A 22,018-nucleotide genomic window follows, 5' to 3' on the forward strand; every position below is an offset into this window, starting at 1 on the left:
AGAAAAGAGATGAAATTTGAGGCAGTAGATGAGTCATAAGGGTTCAAGTAAGAACCTAAACTGGGCCTGAGTTTGTGTCCATGTAGATAATTAGGAGGGACTAACTTCAAAATGTAAAAGAGATTGCATCAGCAAACGAAGCATCTGAGTAGATGCTGGGACTGAGGAAAATAGAAGAATGGAGAATAAATTCTAAATCTTTAGCTTAGGCACCTGGAAATAAAAATCACCTTTCCCTTTGCCTGTTTTTATAATTAGGCAAACTAACATATCACAAGAACAGGAGGAAAGGCACAGTGTAGCAACCTAATCAGTTACTAAGGTTTTGTTTTAAAAAACTTGATGGGCCATTGCTGGAAAGGAGCATGGCACTGTTTTTTTTTTTTTTTTTTTTTTTTCTGATTGTGTGACTACAGCTAGATTCCCTAAGGCAGTGAAATCACAAGGAATCCAATATGACAAGCCAACATCTTACAGAATAAGCCTGCTCATTCCCAGCCTAATCAGTATCTCCATTTCTAAGTATAAACTCATTTTGAATACAAAACAATGCAAAGCAGGTGAACTTGGTTTTAATCAAATTCATCTGTAATTATTCCGATTAATACAACACAAGCAGGCAATGGTTATTTACTTTTGTAAAAACTGATTTTGTTAGAAAAATACAATAAAATTGTCTTTGTATAGTCATTCCAGTGCAATTATATGAATTTGGAATATACCACACCTCAAATGCTTATGCATTGAGCCATGCAATGTGCCAGACTATTTCCCTGTATTATCTCATTTAATTATCACTATTCTATGAGTTGGTACTATTATCTCTATTTTTCAGTTAAAGAAACCAAGGCTTAATAAATTTATTTATTCAAAATCATTTTTAAAGAAGAATGAATATTCAAATGCAAACTACTTTGGCTCAAAAATATATTTCATTACCACATGTTTTCACAGTTACCCTTTTAAAGATTATTTTCAGGATTATTTTAAGTGTATATTAATCAAGCACATATCAATTGGGTTACAGCTAGATAGACCTACCATGATTCAGTAGCACAAGGTATATTTGTTTTCCACCATAAAAAGCAATGTGTTCAGCCAGGATGTCCTTTGATAGAAATATAATGACTTTTTGTACTAGATTTCTATCACTAAACTGCTGTGAAAATTCAATTATTCAGTTCAATTAGATATTTTATTTAATGTCTATCACCAAAGAAACATCTGTAAATGCTAAACATATTCCAATTGGAATTCTTAACTACTCTAAAGAGTGGGAGATTCTTTTTACTTTACAATAAAACACACAATAGTGTTTGAATGAGACCTTTGTGGTAACTCACTAAACAGGTGCAACAAAGAAAGGTACTTTGAAGGCAATGAGCCAATAGTCACTGGCTATTGATGACTACCGATGACTCTCCAATAGAGTCATCTGCTCCAATCCTCTAAAATCATGAGATTTTTTTTCTTTCACACACAAAATTGACTCATTTTATCTGTTCTGATGTCAGATTACATGCTGACATTGTTTTAGATACTTTACAAGTATGTAATTTAATCCTCACAGTAGTGCAATACAGTAGATTTAAAATTATGTCTGAAATGAGAAAACCAAGATGCAGTCAGATTAAGCTATATGTTCAGGGCCACACAGGAATAAGTACAGAGCAAATATTCAAACCTCAGTCATTTAGATGATGAAATACAATGGATTCTTTTCATTCTAAGTAATTGTAAAAGACTCTGTACACTCTATCTACTGTCTCATATGTCTTGTGTGACTACACTCTAATTAAACTATTCTTTTATATTATATAACTATGCTTTTTATACTTATATCCCAAGATGTGCACCTGAAAAAAATTTAACATCTTTTAACATAAGCAATAAGATATCTGGAATTACTGACATAAACAAGAATCCCTTTAAATGTACACTGATTTAAAAAGTATGATACAATTGGTTTCTAAAAGTCAGGTGAAATACTGTTGGATTTTTTTTTCTGCCATAATACATTAGTTTTGAATCCCTACATACATGCTAGATGGTTCTGAAAATACTTTATTATTCCAAGATTAAAAATAAAATTTTATCTTCTCATATGTATAGCATGGAACAGTCACTGATCTCTGTTGCACTGCTCTTTCTATAACTCATGATTTCCAGCCATTGTTCTGTAGATAAGATCTCATAGTCAAGGGGCTACTTACTATGACTCCTCCTTGACACAACCTTCTGTGCCCCACCCCCCCAGCTCCTTTCTCTTCTAATCTCATTGCCCAAAATTCAGAATTCCTAAATTCCTGCTGACCTCAGTTGCACTTCTATATCCTGGGTTTCTTCTTGGGAAAAGTATCAAAGGATACTTTTTGTAGGCAATCAGATTGGTGTCATGAAAAAAAAAATCAAAGAGAAATATATTTGACTCTTATATTGACTGTAAGGGCTAGGGGCATCCCCCTGAATTTCTCCAAATATTTGTGATGTAGGGACTTACTTTATTTGAAGAGCTAGGGTAAGGATTAGTAACAATGTCAACAATGTACCTAGGGCACAGGGAAACTACATTAACTGTTGGCTTTAATTTTGCTTCACATTAAGAAGCCTACCCAACAACAGAGTAAGTTGTCTGGTAAGGGAACAACCATTCTGTCACTAAAAGAACTTACAAAGGAGTATAGTGTGACCAATCATAAATACAAGGAAAATAATGGATGGCAGCAGAAATTCTTCTTATTCCAATATTCCTGAAGAATTTTCACCAGGTTTGGCTCTAACGTAGGTTCTGATGTCAAGCTTAGAGTCTGGTATAAGGAAGTTGCTCAAAAAAACGTTTGCATCCCACCTCTTGCATCGTTACCTTCTAGCTTGCTTGCTTTCCTAACAGGTTAGGCTCTGACTCAGTGCCTTTCCTGTTTGAGATATGCAATTCGAAAGAACTCCTTCTTTCTTTTACCCATTTTTTTTGAGGTGATAGGACAAAAGGACTTCATAACAGGCTGGCTTCCAAAATACTAATGATAGAAGTGATGGTCTATATTTGAGAAGATGCATGAACACCTTTGGGTCAAGTGGGCTGTACCACTTCCTAGCAATATGACACAAAAAGGGTTACTTAATCCACCCAAACCTATTTCCTCATATGTAAAATGAGCTAATAACTATCTTATATGTTCATTTGAGTATTAAATACATTTGGCATTAAACACTTAGGACAGTTCTTACATGTAGTAGGCTTAAAATAAAAGCTGCTTTCTTCACTTTCTTTGTTGTTAACATCTAACTCAGCAAGAAGAAATGAAAGCTAGTGAAATCTTACAATGTTTATTAAAGATGTTATCTTACCATTAATAGTGTCTTTTAACATGTGGTGATAATATATAGTATGAACTAATAATATTTACCATATGCATTACTGTGTTAAGAGAAAACACTAAAGATAATATGGAGTACACTGAAATCAAACAGAGAAGTATCCAGTAAAGCCAATCTCAGAATATATAAATGGATACTAAGTATAAAAAAGGCAACAAAAAAATCTGTCTTCATTTTCATGGGTATTATGTAAAAATTAATTTGTACTGAGACATTTTGAGAATTCTTTTTATAAGATGAGAGAGACTCTGAAGTTAGAAAATGAAGTTACTCTGTGAGAAAATCTGATCGAATATGGTTAACTATCAAGATAACAAAAATTTCCACAAAAATCAGATCTCTCTGAAACAATGCCGATAACAACACAATAAGGTTAAAATTATTACTTTTAAGCCATATCATATAGTTTAACTCAGATAATATTTGCAAAAATCTACAAGGTTAACATTAATAGCCCCAAATTGCAAAGGAGAAAACAGACATAGAGGTTTAGTGTTCAAGATCATTCTTTGAATAGGAGCAGTGTCTGAATTTGAATGTTGAGCTGCTTTATTCCAAGCCCCCTCCTTTTGTTTGCCTCTTTGGCTATTACAAAAGACAAACAAGTTAACTTAGGCAAGGAAAGGCAGAGGCACCCACAGTATCAACTTCTGACCGCTGTGAGTCTACGCCCAGCCAGAAGCCTCAAGTCTGTCACTGATGGAGACCCTAACATCACACTCCAGTCTCCCACTTAAACTTGCACCAAGACATATGTACCTGTCCTGGATCCTGGATCATCTCCAGTTCCTACTTCTCATTCTGGTGCTCAGGCTGTAAGACAGTCTGCTGTACACAACACCAGTAACAGGGCTGAGTCTGCACTGCAGACTGGGGCACAGCCACTTGAGTGGGGGCCTCTCATCTGTCTCTGGGATTCAGTCCCAACCCTGGTTGACCCTGGACCTTCTCCAGAACTCACAAGTTCCTGTTCTCAAGCCTTTTGCTTATTCTCATACATCTTTTTCTGTTGTGGAGTTTCATCAAGAGAGAAGACTCCTTTTATTTTCATGTCTGAATCTGAATCTCAGCTCTTCTCATTAACTTAAAACTGTAGATAAGTCACTCATTCTCTGTAATCTGAGGTTTCTGTTCCTTAACAAGAAAATTGGGATGTTTACTTCCAAGAGATAGTTTGAAGAACTGTCTAGCATAGCTCCTAACTCAATACTTAGTACTTTAGGACCTGAACCCTGACCACCATCTGTGGAGCTTGTCTCTTATGTCAATATTCCTTCTCTTGGACTCTTAGAAAGTGAAAACTGAAAGGGACTTCAGTAGTGTTTGAGTTCCTCCACTCTCCAACCCCTCATGAACACTTTTTTTTTTTTTTTTTCCTAACTAATGATCAAACTGAGTCCCAGAAAACAGTAGAGCCGATTGTGGATTCTAAGTCTTAAAAGTCCTAATACTGGGCAATTTCCTTCATACCCCACTCTAGGTGTTCTCATTGTCTTTTCTCTCTGTGGCTTTGCCTAAGAATATGGAAAGAGCTTTCACTAGACCCTACAGACCTATCCAGATCACACACCATTTTTCTTCTATCTTTCTCTAAATGTTTCTTCAAATAATGCTTGTCAATGACCTCTATCCTTCTTCTATTCATTCTCCCTAGAACTAACTACAATTTTGTTTTCATTTCTATTCTAATGGCATTATAAAATGCCACTTTTTATTTACTCTAATTAGTTATATATGATGGTAAAATGCATGCCTAATGCCATTTTTTATTCAATAACTGTTCTTCTCTGCTATGCCCAGTGTCTACTATGGTAATTTTGATGCCTCATCTGCCTAGTGAGAATCTGGAATATACTATCCAATATGTCTTATATTTGCTAAGTGGATAATGAATGAATCATTAGTAACATCAGCTCCCTTACTCTTGAGATTCTCTCTTCACTTTATTTCTATAGTATTAAATCTCTTGGTCATCTTTGCTACACTTCCTCTTCCATGTACATCTCAAAATAGAAATTTTCAACCTGTTTCTCTCTACCTGCAGATACATACATATAGATTAACTATGAAATGGATTAATTCTTATTAATTGAGATAATCAACTTTTTCCAAAAAATCTTTCATATCTTATTTATTTTGGTCCTCATAGTATCATTGAAACAGGGGCATTTATACTATACCTCTAAAGTACTTTGCCAAAAATGCTTGAAATTAAAATGTTTCCCACACTTGAAGGGGGCTTACTTTTTGAAGAAAATGTGCTTAAACAGAACCCATAATTTCCCCCACATTATGACTGCTGAATGAGGTGTTCCTAGGCTTAGAGTCACTGAGTCATCTTTCTTTTGAAAAAAAAAAAAAAAATGAGTGTACGGTCTTTATAAAAAAGACTGTGCAGTGCCACGGTTTACATGAATCAGTTTTAACCGTGTTCATGGCAGTAGGGGTCACGTGATTTCTCTGAGGAATATCTCCAGGCCCTTACTTGTTCTAAATCATTGACCTTTTTTCCCTCAGATTAAATTTGAGCTAAGCCACAAAAATTGAAGCAGGTGGTTTCTACCCAGATAAACTATAGGGGCTGAAGCAAGTTGTTCATAAATGAAGGAAGTAAATGTTTACCACCCACATAAGCAAGATTCAAGCAGTCTTCTTTCACAAATGTAGCCCCCCTCAGACAAAATAACATACCCAAAATTACAGTTTTCTCAAAACATTAATGTATAATCAGATAGTCCAGTCTCAGGGGCTGAGGTAAAATTGTTTTAGAAATTAAATTTGTTGACAATTAACAGAAGCAAATTATCGAAGTATTCAACTTTGAATAAGTAAGTTTAAATAAGAAAATGAAAATAGTCTTTTAAACTAAGAATATCTTTAGTGTTCCTAAGTTATGTTTTTAGTTCCATTAAAGATTAAAAATGTATTAAAATATTATTATCAGTATTCAATGATGTGAGACATGTATGTATATATGTACTTATTTTGGTGGAATATATTCTCTAAAGTAATACATTATCTTATTGTTTTCTCCTCTGCTTTAAACAATGGTAATTATAGTAGCCCATATTTCTTAGCATATACTATATAAAATGCTTGTTTGATTTTATAATTTCATTTAATTCTTATGTGTTTTAACAAATCATTAGTATTTCCATTTGCACTTGAAGGCTAGTAATTAGAAATTTAAAACATTTTTCCAATTTCTCCACTGCTAATAAACGGTAGAAGTTGAGTTTTTAATATGTCAAATTTGTAAAATATGCTTTCCTGTCTCTGTGCTACACTATCTTCACAGGGATCAGTTCCTAGGTAATGAGTTTACAAACCTAGGTTTTTATTTCCTTTTTCCTGCAAAGAATTTAAAAGAAAAAAACAATATTCACTTCAGAGTACATTACTCAATGTTAGGCAGACCTGGGTTTGAGAACGAATTTAGCTCATTTTTTCTCTCAGTAAATGAATGGAATGATATCTATTTCCCTGGACCTCCATTTCCCCAGTGACAAAAGAAGATTACTACCTAGACCATCTTTCTTTCATATATACAGCAAATATTCATAAGCACTTACTATGTGCTAGGTATCATGCTGAACATTAGTGGTAGAATAATACATAAATAAGAGCAGGTCTTGGCCCTCATGTAGTATACAACCTAAATTTTCTACAGTTGGCCCAGAATTCACACCAGTATAATAATTTTAAAGTGTGGAGTATTTTGATATTCAAATTGCTCAACCACCATTGATCAGAGCTTTTACCAATTTATTCATTTTCTTATTTTCACAAATCACTCTCATCTCCCTCTATTTGATTGGTTCTTCTAGACAGAAGCCCTGCTTAACCTGAATCTATAGATAATTACTGTTTTATTCATTTACCTGTACATTTTTTATTGAAGTAGACATATGAACACGTACACACATTTACATTCTCGCTTCTAGAAAGAATTTGATGTGGCTTGTTAGTTAATTTAAGAACTTTTTAGCTGGTTGCTTTTAGCAACAGTCTAACAGTTCTGCCTAGCTGGCCAGAAGAATTTCTTGATGAGAATAAAACATTCAAAGTAGTTTAGCTAATAAATGGAAAACAAATGAGGTTTAACCAGAAATAATTCCGGAGAATGTTACAGAAATTGGTAACTCTAGTAGGTATGGATAAGATAGTGGTGTTGAGAAGCTCACTAGACACTGGAGAATTTTCTGAGATCTCGTTTCCTTGGACCATTTTGTGGCTACATGTTTATAGTAAATCCAGGAAACTGGAGCAGTAAGGCCCAGGGACCTGGGTTCATACTGGAGCTAGACTTCATCCTATGAAGTAGCAGAGCAACTCCCCTTATAAATCCAACTACAAATCATTTCGTTCTCCTAAAGACACTGGACAACACCTGGATACTGAAGCTGTCTGATAGAAAAAATCTTTTATCATCTTATAAGCAATAAAAACAGCAAATCCCTTCCAGCTTCTAGAAAATTATAAATTGTTTTAATATGGATGTAAACAAACTCACAAAATATAGTTTACAGTGAAAGTTATGTTTACAGTTTGTCATGTATCCATCTATTCCCTCATCAAATACCTATCAACCAACTTGTAGATCTCAGTCTTAAGGATTGAGGAGATTCATTTATTTGTTCATTCCATGTATATTTATCAAATATCTAATTTTTCCTTCTGGTCTTATGAAGTGGAATTCAACATAAATTATGTGCAGCTAAAAACACCCTAAAAATAAGTATATTCAGAATCATAGAGGAGGCATGGAAAATTTAACAGAAAGTCAGGTCTTTCTTCTTTGAAGATAACACTGGGTTTCAATTGCTTATGTAATTTAAAAATTACAAAAAACAGTCATTCAATAAACATAATACATTGAGCATTTAGTATGCTGCAAGCACTACATTAGTACCTTGCAGTACTAATGTTCAAGATAAGTCCCTGACTCTGATAGCTAGTAATATTTAGAGCCTTCTGGCAATTTAGCTCAATATGATAGAAAGAAGTTCATGGCTCCATGGGAGCAGAGAGGACATGGTGGCCAGCAATGCCTTCCATGAGGGGATGACATAAACTGAATCCTGAAGGATAGGCATGGACACTATTAAAATTTCTTTGACCTCCCTCCTTGGAAAAAGTTCATACCACTATAAGCTATTGGGCAAATAAATGTAGAAGGCAATACTTAATTTATTTGCTAAATAAATCAATAGTGTTCTTGCTGGCAAGTAGAATGTTTATATGAAACAATTAAATAACAGTACAAAGTGATAGATGATTCAGAGCCAAAAGCAGTTGCACAGAGTGTGCTTTCGTGGCTCTGAATAGTCATTGATGCCAGGGAAGAACTTCAGACTGTCAGTATGTCAAGACTATTTATTTGAAAGTATGCTAATGCAGATACACTGAGTACACCATTCCATTAATACCTTCTGAACAGCATACCAAAACACCTTGATAGATTCACTACAATTTAACATGGAATCCGATTAAGTGGAACTGAGTCTGCGATGGTTAATAAAGATCTTCAAAGCCACCATCATCTATGAGACACAACACCAAATCCTTATCATTATTATTCTGGGACTGAAGAAAATCATATTAGCAAATCTGCTTCTTCAGACAGGAAGTAAGAAAGCAATCTAGATATTTAACCAGCTGGAAAAAAAATAAAAAGCTGAACCTCTGCAAATCTATTTAAGTTCATTTATTATCTCTTAATTTACTGAAAATTCAGTTACATCAGAATAGAAGTTGCTGCACAGTTTTCCTAAACTGCTTCAGAGAGAAACTAAGTAAAATAAAACATCATCAATTAAATGTAAAGGGAAAAAACTACTAAACAACTACGAGAGAAAGTTTAGGGTTTCCCAGATAGTTCTCTTCCCTAAAGATGTTTATACAGAAGACTAACATACATCAAAGCCAAATGTTCATTCAAAATGGCACAACACCTAACTCTGTTAGTTTAAAACACATTTTGAGGTGTCTTTTTTTGGTCAAAAAAAAAATAAGAATTATATTTCTGTGTCCACATGAATAGAACAAAAAAAGTCTATAGGAGTCAGGTAATATCTAAAAATTAACCAGGCCTAACGAATATAGTCCCACAAGGAAATATCTAGACTTTGGTTGTTAGTAGAAAGCTGAGTGAAATCAGAACAACAAATATCTGACCCATAGGCCATTTTTACACATAAAGATTTTCATTTTTCAGGGAAAGATATATAATATGACACTTGAAAATCACTGAGGTTCTTGGCATGACTTTAAAAGTATAAATAACTAATAGTGAAATAGTGAAAGCAGACATGAAACTGATTTGACTGAAAGTAGGAAGTGAATATCCAGGTCCTGGACTCCTGAAGTGAGTTGTAAAGAATAAAAGATAAATCCATCAGTGCCTTCGGCGAGCCCAACAAATACTTCTATCTTTCCCAGGAGAACAGCAAACATTGTATTTCCAAGTTAGAAGTTGCCTATAAGAGGTTAGAAACCAAAGGAAAGAAGGAACTAATACCCTGAAGTCATTCACTCCTTCTGCCTTTACTGTCTGAAATGCACATCTGTCTTCCTTGCACAGGAGCAACTTCACTTGACTGGTATGCATTCTCTGAGGCCCTAGCACCATGTACCCTTCACTCTTCCAGATTCACCTCCATAATACACACTTAACTTTGATCACATCAGTCAGTGTTATGGGACAAGCATCAACTCTTTCCACTTCTCTTTGTATCATATATTTTGGTTCTGTGCTTTGGAAGCCTGGTCAGTCCCTAGGAAATGCTTAACGGGGAACAAACAAGAAAAAGGGGGAATCTTCATGAGCTTGTAGTCCAAATTCTAGACTTAAACTTCAGTGCCACCACTATAGACTGTGTGACCTTAAGCAAGATTTAATTCTATAGGATGTCTATTAAAGGAACTTCAAAGGACAGCCAGTCAAGTCCCAATTAGTTATCTGATCACCTGAATATCCTGGAGAAGTGGACTTTAACCCAAGACTTGAATGTCTCTAGTGAAGAGAATTTTCAACTCAATGTGATTTAGTTTCCTCATTTGTAAAATATTGTCCTCCTAGAGCTATTGAAGAACAAAAGATTCACTTGTTTCAGAATGCTATATAAATGAAAATGATAGACATTATTTTAAATATGAACAAAATCAAGATTGGGGGTTCTTTCTAGCTAGTCATATATAGACATTACAAAAGGTAAGTCCTCTCTGCAGCAAGAAAATATACAACCCCCATTTACAGCCTCTGAAACTCTATGACCACCTTCATCTGAGATCTAAGGTGTAGGCTTTTGAAATCTAGTTGTTGAAATTCAACTTACGACTTTATTGGATGAACAAAGGTACAGTTTGTGTAGTCATAATTTCCTATTTCCGCAGAGCTATTTTTTTCCTCCTCACAAACTTTTCAAGATAAAAATTTAAAACCTTAGAGCTTTGAAGGATGCCTTCTCTCCCTTCAGCCAAAACAGGCATCCGGTTTCTACAATAAATGAGATCATAGCATCCCCACTCATACTGCCGTAGATAAGAACCTGTCAGCATTTTCATTATAAAACCTTTTTTCTTCCCTCTGGCTTAAGAGACCAACCACAGCAATTTTCTGGGGAAATAGCTCCAGCAAAGGGCAATGAACAAGGCTCAAGCACAGAGAGAAAAATGTTTTCATTTTACAGAACTCACAAAAAGTTTATTTGGGAATTAGGAAGCCTGAAGAATCCCAAAGACTATTTCTTTTGGATGATCATTTGGCTTTTTAAATAAAGAAAATAAGGTTTACTGATATTGAAAATTAAATTTTCTCAGGCAGATGTTAGAAAAAGAATTATCTACTTAGATTCCTTCAGGCATGAACATCTCTGGTAACAAAGCTATAACAACACACATGATTCTGAGTGTGTGCTCACCTGGAAGGCACTCTGGGGGCCAGAAGGATCTTCTCACAGATTCTGAGATGAAATCATGGGGCAAGGAAAGTTATGTCACCACTACTTCAAACAAGAGAAAATGGAATATACCCATAATATGTTAAGAATGATATATAAAATCTTCCCTAGCAAAGTGATGGCAGTTATTACATACTCAGTGAAGGATACAGTTAATATCAGATCTGATTCACATACTGAACTCTCTTCTTTCATGCTCCTGAGTCATACATGTCAAAGTGAAAAAGTTTTGTGGACTATTTCATACTATCCCAACACAAATAAAAGTAAAATGGAAAGGAACTGTGAGGATACAGAGAGCAATAAAACTAGAATTTATTTAATAGATAGTATATAACAGATATTGTATTCGTTGCTTTCTAATTTGTCTGGTGTAACAAACTCACTAACTATATATTATCTCCATAATATAGATGAGAAAACTGAAACTCAGGCAAAAGAGCTTCCCTAAGGTCAGAGATAATACCAACTCTACCTTCAGGACTTGAGACCTACTTCTGTTTACCTGCCCAAGTCTCCAGACTTAACCAGTATCTCTGCTTGGTCTAGATAGGACAGAGCAGAATATAATCTAATGTTCCCTTCTCTGTTTCCATTGTCCCTTCCCACTTCTGTCCAAGGAAAAAGAGCACATTCTATGTCATGCCACTACTTTCTGATATCTTTTTCTTTAAACATTTCCAAAAAAAAAAAAAAAAAAAAAAAAAAAAGTTGAACCATAGAGCTCAATGGTAGATTTGACTCCAAAGCCAATTCGTTTTCCTTTCTGACCTAGAATAATAATTTAGAAAGCCCAGAATACATTTAGTCACCTTGAAAAAGATGAAGAGAAGCAATACATAGAAATATGTAGCTTCTGGTTTTGTTTCTGTGGAGAAACCTGACAAATATTACCCGTGTCTGAACTGGTTCCCATTATTATGCAGGGCAAAGTCCTAAGATCTGTAGTCAGCAAGCTGGAGACCCAAGAGAGCCAATATACAGTTCTAGCACCAGTACAAAGACCTGAGAATCAGTAAAGCTGGTGGTATAAATACCAGTCTGAAAGACTGCAGGATCAAAACCCAAGCTAATGCTTCACTTCAAGTTCAAAGGCAAGAAAACACCTGTGCTCCAACTCAACACAGGCAGGAGGAGTTCCCTCTTGTTCAGTCTCTCTGTTCTACTCAGGTCTTCAATTGGTTGAATAAGTTGCATACGTATTAGGGAGGGCAATCTGTTTTATTCAATCTACCAATTCAAATTTTAATCTCATTCAGAAGCAACTTTCAATTATCATAGTAATATTTGACCAAATCTCTAGTCACCACATGGCCCTATCAAGTTGACAAAAAATGATCCACCACACCAGAGTTAGACATATTCTATATTTCAGAGAACATGATCTCTAAGAAGTTTAATAACATAAGAGGTCCTCTGAGGCAAACTGTTAAGGGAAAATGATAAAAGAACAATAACAAAATATGCAACCTTTATTTTTTTCACCCATTCATTCAGTAAACATTTATGGACAAATCTATTTCTCACACATTCATTCAGCAAATATTTATTGACCGTCTTTTTGTGGAACAGAAACAGCTCTACTTGCTAGATTTTTAAGGAACTCTTCTAAATCTTAAGATATATAGTCTCTGGTTCTGTTGAGCTCACAGTTCAGATGGGCAAACAGACAAGTAAATGGAACTTACAATGAATAGTACAATTAAGGTGCAAGCATTAAGTAGGAGGTGCCATAGGAGTCCAGGGGTGATTTTTAGTTCAGGAGGGACTGTGGTGATTTCACTAAATGGGCCTTGGATTATGACCTGGTATCCAGGAGTGACTACAACGCAAAAGGCCCCATAAAATGTGTGAGCATTTCAGGATCCTGATTTTGATGACTCAACACTCGTTTGTATGAACATATTTTAATGGTAGCATAACAGTAAACCCTTCTTAATTTTAATATTTAGTTTTTTATCCTCATTTTTTAACCTATGATAAGTTTTAAAAGAACTTGTACTGGCAAGAATACTTTATCAAAAGTGACACAAGGCCCATGTAGCCTACTTGTTTGAGACTAGCAAAGCACCTGTTTCACTCATAAGCTCATTTTTCATTTTCTCCTTCTGGGTCAATTTTAATCTAGGAATATTTGGGGGGGGGGTGTAAATTATGTAAACTTCTGGATTCTCCCTTTTAGAACATTAAAACACTTTAATAATATATAGATAGATCAAAATTTACCTCATTTACTGATGGATAAATTTCAAGTTACTTTACTGAACACTATTCTATTGACAATTTCCACTTTCTTCACCAGCATGCATAGTGGCTTATGAAAGGCAAAGGAAAGAAACACACATTAAGTATTCACCACAGACAGACATTGTGCTAAATGCTTCCATATGTAGTATCTCACTTAATTCTTTTAATAGTCCTTCAAGGAGGGTGTTATTTTTCCTGCTTCCTAGACATGAAACATGTAAAATTCTTTCATTATCTTGACTCTCAGAACTTCTAGTTCTTAGTTAGAGTTCATGACATAGAAAGAAGGACACTGAGTTAGAAATTAGGAGACCCAGTTACAGCTATGACTTGCTGCGTGACCTTGAGTAAGGCATCTCCTGTCTATATGATTTAGTAACCTCTTGTGGAAAATGAGAGCATAAATACTATGAAAAATGGTGTGCTGCATCAAATTTCTCTAAGAAGAAACAGCTTGTCCAACAAGGCTGAATTCACTGATAAGTGCGCCTTGCATTCAAATTCAGCTGTCTTCCCAGAAATGTGAGTGTAAATGATATTTTTTGGAGTTGTAAGAAGGAACATGTTATCTGATCTGAACCACTTAGGTTTGAATTTTGGCTTCATTACTTAGGAGTTGTGTGACTTTGGGAATGTTGACAATTTCAGCAGAGATTCATGGTTCAGTTTCCCCACAGGTATCATCAGGATAACTAATATACTCATCTCAAAGGGTTACTGTGAGGATAATTGAGGTGACATTTGTAAAGCATGGAAAATTATCTGGTAAATGATAACAAGTCAGCATGTGTGTTAGTACAGAGACGAATGTATCCTTTAATGTATCCATTTTGAGCATTTGGGATTTTTTAATACTAGATATTCTGCTCTCCCAACCTGCGTACTGGCAATTGAATTCAGGGGTATTCTATTCCAGGCTGGCCTGAAACTTACATTCTGCCTGCTGCAGCTTTCTGAGAGGCTGGGATTATAGATGTGTGCCGCTGCACCCAGCACTGAATACTGGACTGAAGAATTTAAGATGAGACACATCAATATAGTCATGAGATTTCTATTAACATACAGTTTAACAAAGTTTTAATTCTATATACAGGAGAATAAGCTAGATTGTCTTTTATTAATAAATCCTTATGGTATAGAATGAAACAATTTAAAGCTTGAGAATGCAGTGCAAATTTATACAGTCATCTTTAAAATAAATGTCGCAATAACAATCATCAAGCAAAATTAAAGAATATTGATAGTAATTTTATTTATTCTATCCTATCCAAAATAATTTCAAGTTCAAAAAGGATTTATTCCTTAACATGGTAATTTTGATTTATTTTTAACAGTAGAAAATGTGGGAGAAAACTAAATATCCAAAGATAAGGACAGCTAACTATCATAGAGCTATTAAAATATGTTTGCAAAGGCTAACATAAATTAATATATTCATATGCAAAGCCAATGTAATAACAACTACATTTCTCAAATAACCTATATATATATAGACCAAGAAGAACAAAAACTATACATAAAAATATTACCAATTTTATATCTAATCCTCTGGGACTATATGTGTTTTCTAAAATTTGTTTTCTTTTTGAATTTGTTTTTCTAATTTATTTCAACAACATATATTACTATAAAGTAAAAACAAAGAATAATCCAAAAATTTATTTTTCAATATTCAAAATACTGAGAGGAAATGTGTCCTACCAATAGCAGAAATACACACACTGATATATCAATTGATGAATCTTCTAGAACCATAACTTTTACAACAATGTTAGTCTTATTCAAATAAAGGAAGGAGCAAACAAAACCACTTCTCTGTGCAAACTTCCTAAGCAGGAAAAGCACATCTGGAAGAGGTGTAGGAAACCAGAAGGTTGCAGGGAACTGTCCACCAGGGAGGTGCTGACAGTCTCTCTGTTCTTGGGAGAGTATAAGAGCACCCTCTAGAGTTAGGAACCCACAACCCACTGCCCCTTCTTTCTCCTTTCTCTTCACATCATCCTATGCTATTCTCCCTGCTTCCCTATCTCCTTTCTCTGCTTGCCTAAAAACTATGGAGATTGGAACAAATACACTTGTAAAGCACCTAAAATAGTGCTTAGGTATTTGATCAAAACAAATTATTTTTCTCCTTCCTTCCCTTTACCTCTGTAGTAGCTGGACTCATCTTTTTTTCAATTCCTTCTTCTTTTTCCTATTTTTGCCCATTTTAACTTTCTCCTTACTCTCCCTCTTCCTTTTGAGGAGTCACTATGTAGAAAAAGCAAAGCTGTTTTCTACATATGATTTCTTTCCTTTGAGTAGAGAAGTTTCAGATGTCCAAACATTCACTGGAAAAAGTAGATTATAGGATTTTACAACATTTTCAAAACTTTTCTCTATATTAATACATCAAAGAGGATATTAAAGGCAAATGTTTTGGCCTAAGGACTTAGTCGTTTGATTTAATGGTTTGAACAAATGGCTATTGGGAAAAAAAGAGAGGTTACCTAAAGTTTAAACCATATCTTTTTTAAAAAATTGTATGTGTGTGCATATTTATATTATAGACAAAAGGTATACAACATGCTTTGTTATACCTACTGAAATGATTACTACAGTCAATACAGTAAACATTTCTATTATCTTACAGTTAGTTACCTTGTATAAGAGCATATAAAAACATACATGTACATACATGTGTGCACATATACATATGTGTACACACACAGGCACACAACACACTGTGCAATTAACATGAGGGGGCAGATATCTCTATGAGGTGCTGCTTCCACTTCCTTTGATATATGTCTGGAAGAAGGATTGATAGATAATCGGTAGTTCAAATTTTGTACTATAAGAAACTTCCATACTTTATTATTTTTTTCCAGTACTGGGGATTGAAACAAGGAGCACTCTATAGCTGAGTTATACCCTCACCTCTGCCCTTTTTTATTTTTATTTCTTTATTTTGAGACAGGTTCCTGTTAAGTTGCTTATGACATTGCTGCTTTGCTTAGGCTAGCCTCAAACTTATAATCCTCCTGCCTCAACCTTCCCAGTTGCTGGAATTACAGATATTTGTCACCACACTCATCTTCCTTACATTTTTTTTTTTAAATAATGGCTGCACATATTTACATCACTACCAACAGTGTACAAGATTTCCTTTGTCTCCATACCCTTATCAACACTTGTTGTTGCTTATCTTTTTGGATAGTCATCCTGACAGATATGAGGTCATAGCTTATTGTGGTTTTGATTTGCATTTCTCTGAAGTCTAATGATGTTGAGCATTTTGCCGTGTATCCTTTTTCAAGAAATTTCTACTCTGGTCATTTGTCCAATTTTAGCCTGAACTATATTTCAATTACACCTTTCTTTTAAATCAAGAAAGCAAACAAATCATTGTAGAGAAACTTTAAAAATTACTTTTAGTATAATAAGAAAAATTATAAATATCCTTCCTTTTCTGTTCTTTTTGCCTGGATATGTTGATGACTAGAAGTGGAGGGCAAGAGCAGGAGGACACACAGGGACTACTAACCTTAGTGATGCAGCTACGCACAAGATAAAGAAAAGAGAAATGATATAAAGGCTGGAACTTAAAATTACATTTAGAATATGAATCTCCATAGGTGAAGAAAACAGGTGAAGGTAAAGCTGATGTCTGTTTTCTGATCATGACACATAAATTACTATGAAAGGAAAAAAGTAGTAGTCTTTTAGACATCCTCCTTTTCCATGGAAAGTTCATTTCCATAAATTGTGATGTTTAATAATAGCAATGAACTGGGGGAAAAGAGGATTGCTATAATGGTAAAACTCTTTAGAACCAAGATATTTTAGCTTTTCTTAAGAGACTTAAAGCCAGGTTGCTGTGGGTACTCTGTACTTTAGGGAAAAAAAGTGGAATTGCTTCCATCAATATACTCAGAATTTCTGGAAGAAAGGAATGGTGTCATATTTACCTTTGCATCTGTAACATTTATCACAGTGCCTAGGAGATAGACTAGCAGAGAAAGACACTGCATATTTAGTCACAAGTCATATAGTCAGTTAACTAAACAGAATCATAGCCAACATGCAGCAAGAAGGGCCCTAGAGATAACAAGTGACAAACTAATTTGGGGGTTCTACTTTGAATGTTCAAATTGCTGAGCATCCTTCAAACCATTAATAGGTTTGGGATAATAAGAACAGACAGTCTTTGTATTTTTGAAACAGACTGACCTACACATAAACATGGTTTTAGACTTTGCCATGCTAAGTATCTTATATGAAAGAAAATAAATATCCTTCATAATAATCTCATTTTCATGCTTCCTAGGGAAATAGTGCAAGGAATGTAAGTTTTTGGAAGCTCCTTATTGTCATATAGCTTAAAGATTTGGTTGAAGTCATTATGATTTATTTTTCTTTAAATCAGTATTGCAAATAATATAGCCATCTGCCATATCATTTAACTTTGAAATCATAGAGAACAAGGCCAGTTATGGTCATGATGCCAGTGTCTGGCTTTTTGTGAATATTTATTGATTGAGTGGAACAACAGTGTCAGTTTTGCATGATTCTAATAAATATACTTCATTTTGTAAATGTTCTACTAAGATGTAATATGTATCCATATGAATAATCAGACTAGAATAAAGAAAGGCAACTTTAAGAAAAATGGTTGAGCTCATAGCAAAGGTGAAAAACTTCTCAAAACAACTATTTTAGGGATTCTAAAATAGCTGTTTAGTTTTGAACATGTATTTATTTTAATATTCTAGGTTCCTCTCAGAAGTGATAAGCCCCTTAGTAGAGCTATGAAAATAACCATGACTTACATAAAAACACCAATCACTTAATAAATTAATATATTCTAAGCACTGCATGTACCTCATTTAAATTTTCAGCCTCATAATAACATAATAGTATGTAAGAAAGTAGTTAGTTATCTCTGTGGCCATTTTATATACAAAAAAACTGAGATTTAAGAGAAATCACATACTTAGAAAATGTGAAATCTACTTTTGAAATGTTATGTTTCACATTTTGCATAAGCAAGTTTTCTACATTATATTTTGTTGCTTCTGACATATAGTGTTAAAGAACTTCACTAGAGAAAAGCTAGAGTAGAAATTTCTAGTACTATTTTCATATTTAAGATTCTAAGGAAGACGCTTTTCATTAACCAGTTCATAATTAACCATCTGGGAATTATGGTTACTTTAATTGATACCATTACATAATGATTTTAAGAATTATCATACCAAATACTTGGCTAGAACCTCTCAAAATAATTTTTTTTTCATAGAATTAATTTGTTTTCCAAAGATCAGTGTCAACCAACATACTCTACTTAGATGTTTCATCCTACCGACATGAATCTCTCACAAAAAATGAATTTGTTAAACCAGAAAACTAAAAGCAAGCCAGGCATGGTGGCACATGCCTGAAATCCCAGTGGCTCCAGAGGCTAAGTAGGAGAATAGCGAGTTCAAAGCCAGCCTCAGTAATGGTGAGGCACTAAGCAACTCAGTGAGACTCTAGACAGTCAAATACAAAAAAGGACTGGAAATGTGGTTCAAGTGGTTGAGTGCCCCTTATTTCAAAAACAAACAAACAACAACAACAAAAACAAACAACAACAACAACAAAAAAAAACACCCTAAAAGCAAGAGAACTAAAAAGAAGTTAAACTACCCAGCTTCTTAAAAAAAAAAAAAAAAAAAAAGTGCATGCTAATAATTGTACCAATTTGCTCCAATATGGTTTGAAAGTCAGGGGAAAATATAAACTTATTAAATAAAACTTATTAAAATAAAAACTTATTTTAAAATGAACTTAAAAGAGTTAAATGTATATTTAACAACATTTTCCATACCAACAGTTTATCTTATTTGATTATTAGCTTGTGTTTAATTTCCCTGGAAAAATAATTCACCTTTGTTACTAAGCATTTAGGCCTGCAAAAAAAATCCCATAAGTTCATGGGAATGGATTTTACACAGTAGCCATTGCTTATGCTTCTCTAAGTGCAATTAGAAAAGAGAGTGCATAGAAGAGTGTGGGAGGAGTGGCAAGTTGAATAGGGAGTTCAGTTATTGGTGCTGTTCATTCATGTACATCTTGCTGACAGTGACTAATACATGAACCTTCAGCAATTCTAAGATCTCTTTGAGGGTTTCAAAAGAATTATCTAGATTCTCTTTAGTAGGATTTTTTTTTTTTCTGTGTTGGGGATTTAACCCAAGGCCTCATAAATTCTGGGCAAAAATTCTACAACTGAACTACATCCCCAGTCCATGAGTAATAGTTTTTAAGCTGAAGATAAGGTGCAAAATGTCATAATGAGTAAAACTTATATAAATATTTGGCAATAACTTTTACCATTAAAGGATTTTATAAAAGACTTCATCAAAGAATGTTAACCTAAAGGGGTCTCAGAAATCACCTCCTAAACCTCAGGCCCCAAGAGAAGAGAAAATTCTCTAGGCACAGTAGGTACAAGACAATCCGGACTCCCAATTTTTCCATTAAGCCTACACCTTCTCTGAGCACTAGCGGCGAAGTTGAATGTGTATGTTTCATTAACTTTACTGCCTAAGGTGCTTACCAACTGTCCAATTCAGACTCTGGTGTTATCTTTCAGAACAATGGGAATTGTGTGACTTTTATTCACTTATGGAAGTGAATTTTTAGTTATTTCAGATGAAGAGCTCTCCCTCTATCTCCCCCCACCGCACCTTAGAGAGTTATCATAATAGCCACAAGAAATGTTCTATATAAACAAGCTGAAGGAACATAATAGCTTTCCAAAATAAGAAGTAAAGACTTCTACCTAGGAGCAAGGGATATGTACTCAGTCTACTCATGGACTGACTTTTCAAATGGCAAGTTTGGTGCATCTTTTTCAGAGAGTGCATCCTCAGGTGCAACAAGAAAGCTCTATTAATATATTTTAGAGAAGGAGCAATGAATGGTAACTTGCTTCAAAAAACTTCAAACCTCATTTCCTTGTGAATACCAATCCCCTTTGCAAAAACCCAGGGTAGGATAGTTATTTGGTACAAACTTTACTAGGAACTGTGGCACCTCTTGATAAAATTTTTGTGTATTTCAAATGGACAATCAATTAGGGCTAACCATGATCTTAGCTACAGATTTTCATTTAAAACAGAAATAAACTCAACATCTTTAAAAGTGCTAAATCCCAAACTGATGTGTTGAATTTCATCTGGACTACATCTACCACCTCAGTTACTCTTGCCTGTGGGCTGGCTCCAGGTGGTGGTGATCTGTGATGAGTTTAGCTTTCAAATCAGCGTCTAGGAGCTCAGGCACTAGCTAAATGTATAACGAGATTGCAAGAGAAGAGACACCTAAGGCGCCCCCTTTCCAAGGAGTATCTGCTCTCACAGCCTCTCTTAGAGACAGGGTACTGTCACCACCGGGTCATCATCCCTACATTGGACGATGAAAAATCATTGGGTTCTCCAGTTTCCCAGACCCAGCCGGCTCCTGTGAGGACAACACAGCGAAGCTTCTGTCATTCTCCCAACAGCCAGACACATAAATAAACAACAAAAGGAATTGTTTGCTTCCCCATGGGAGGCAGCATGCATTAAAAAAGACACGAACCCCTCGTCCTACCTTGCATCCAAACATCAACGACAGAGTGTTGTTGGTGCAAGCAACTTTGCAGTGGCAAATCATTGGTGTAAAACAGTCAGGGTCCTTAACAACAGGGCACATTCCTTCCGGGCTGCGACAGTGGCAGCTCGCTGGGGGACCCGCACACGGTGCTCGCCCAGCACATGGAGCGAGAGCCTAGACCAAGCGGCCGCTTCGGTCGCTGCCCCCTGCGCCCGGCGCAGCCATCCTGGAGCTCAGGTGGAAGCAATGCTGCGGGCAAGTACCAAGCGTCTTGGGGGTCTCCCTTCCCTGGGGAATAAGGCGTGGGGGGGGGGGGAGGGACAGCAAGAAGGATTTCTCCCCCTATTAATTTGCGGAAGGTAAAATTAAAAAAAAGAAAAGAAAAGAAAGAAAAAAGAAAAAGAAAAATAAGGAGGAGGAAGAAAGAAGGAAAAAAAAGGAAAGAAAAAGAAAAAATCCCATAAAAATAAAAGGAAGCGAGGCGCTTAGAGGAGGGTTCAAAGGAGGTGGGGAAGTATTAGCATGTAAAAGGATGTGCCCGCCTACTCGCCCCAGTCACACAAGATTGCCATGCGAGCTTAAGGGGGCTGAAATTATTCCCTCCGTGGGGGGTGGCTGGGGGACGTACTGCAGCTCCCGATTTGGTAAAAAGCCAGTGGCTTGCTGCAATCCAGAGTCACCGTGGGGAGCGCTGGCCGGGCAAGTGGGGTGGGAGGGAGGGGCGGAGAGAGGGATGGAGCTTGGCGTTCGCCAGCCTAGCCCAGCCCAGCCCGCGGGCGCGCTCGGTGCCACCTAGGCGTCCCTGGCAT

The 22,018-nt window shown here is 35.5% G+C and overlaps 1 protein-coding gene across 2 annotated transcripts in view; it reads right to left on the reverse strand.

The window, feature by feature from the left end:
- The window catches only part of Dlg2 (discs large MAGUK scaffold protein 2), a 2,015,095-nt gene that overhangs the window by 1,161,976 nt on the left and 831,101 nt on the right, over positions 1–22,018 (reverse strand). The window contains exon 1 of one of the 2 annotated variants that reach the window (XM_027942606.2): positions 21,207–21,308. The exons of the other annotated variant lie outside the window; for it this stretch is intronic. Within the exon in view, the coding sequence (XP_027798407.1) occupies positions 21,207–21,308 (102 nt within the window). Of the gene's footprint in view, positions 1–21,206; positions 21,309–22,018 lie in introns of those variants that run through there. 2 annotated transcript variants of the gene reach the window in all.

This window comes from Marmota flaviventris, chromosome 9, assembly GCF_047511675.1.
Source record: "Marmota flaviventris isolate mMarFla1 chromosome 9, mMarFla1.hap1, whole genome shotgun sequence".
NCBI classification, from domain to species: Eukaryota; Metazoa; Chordata; class Mammalia; order Rodentia; family Sciuridae; genus Marmota; species Marmota flaviventris.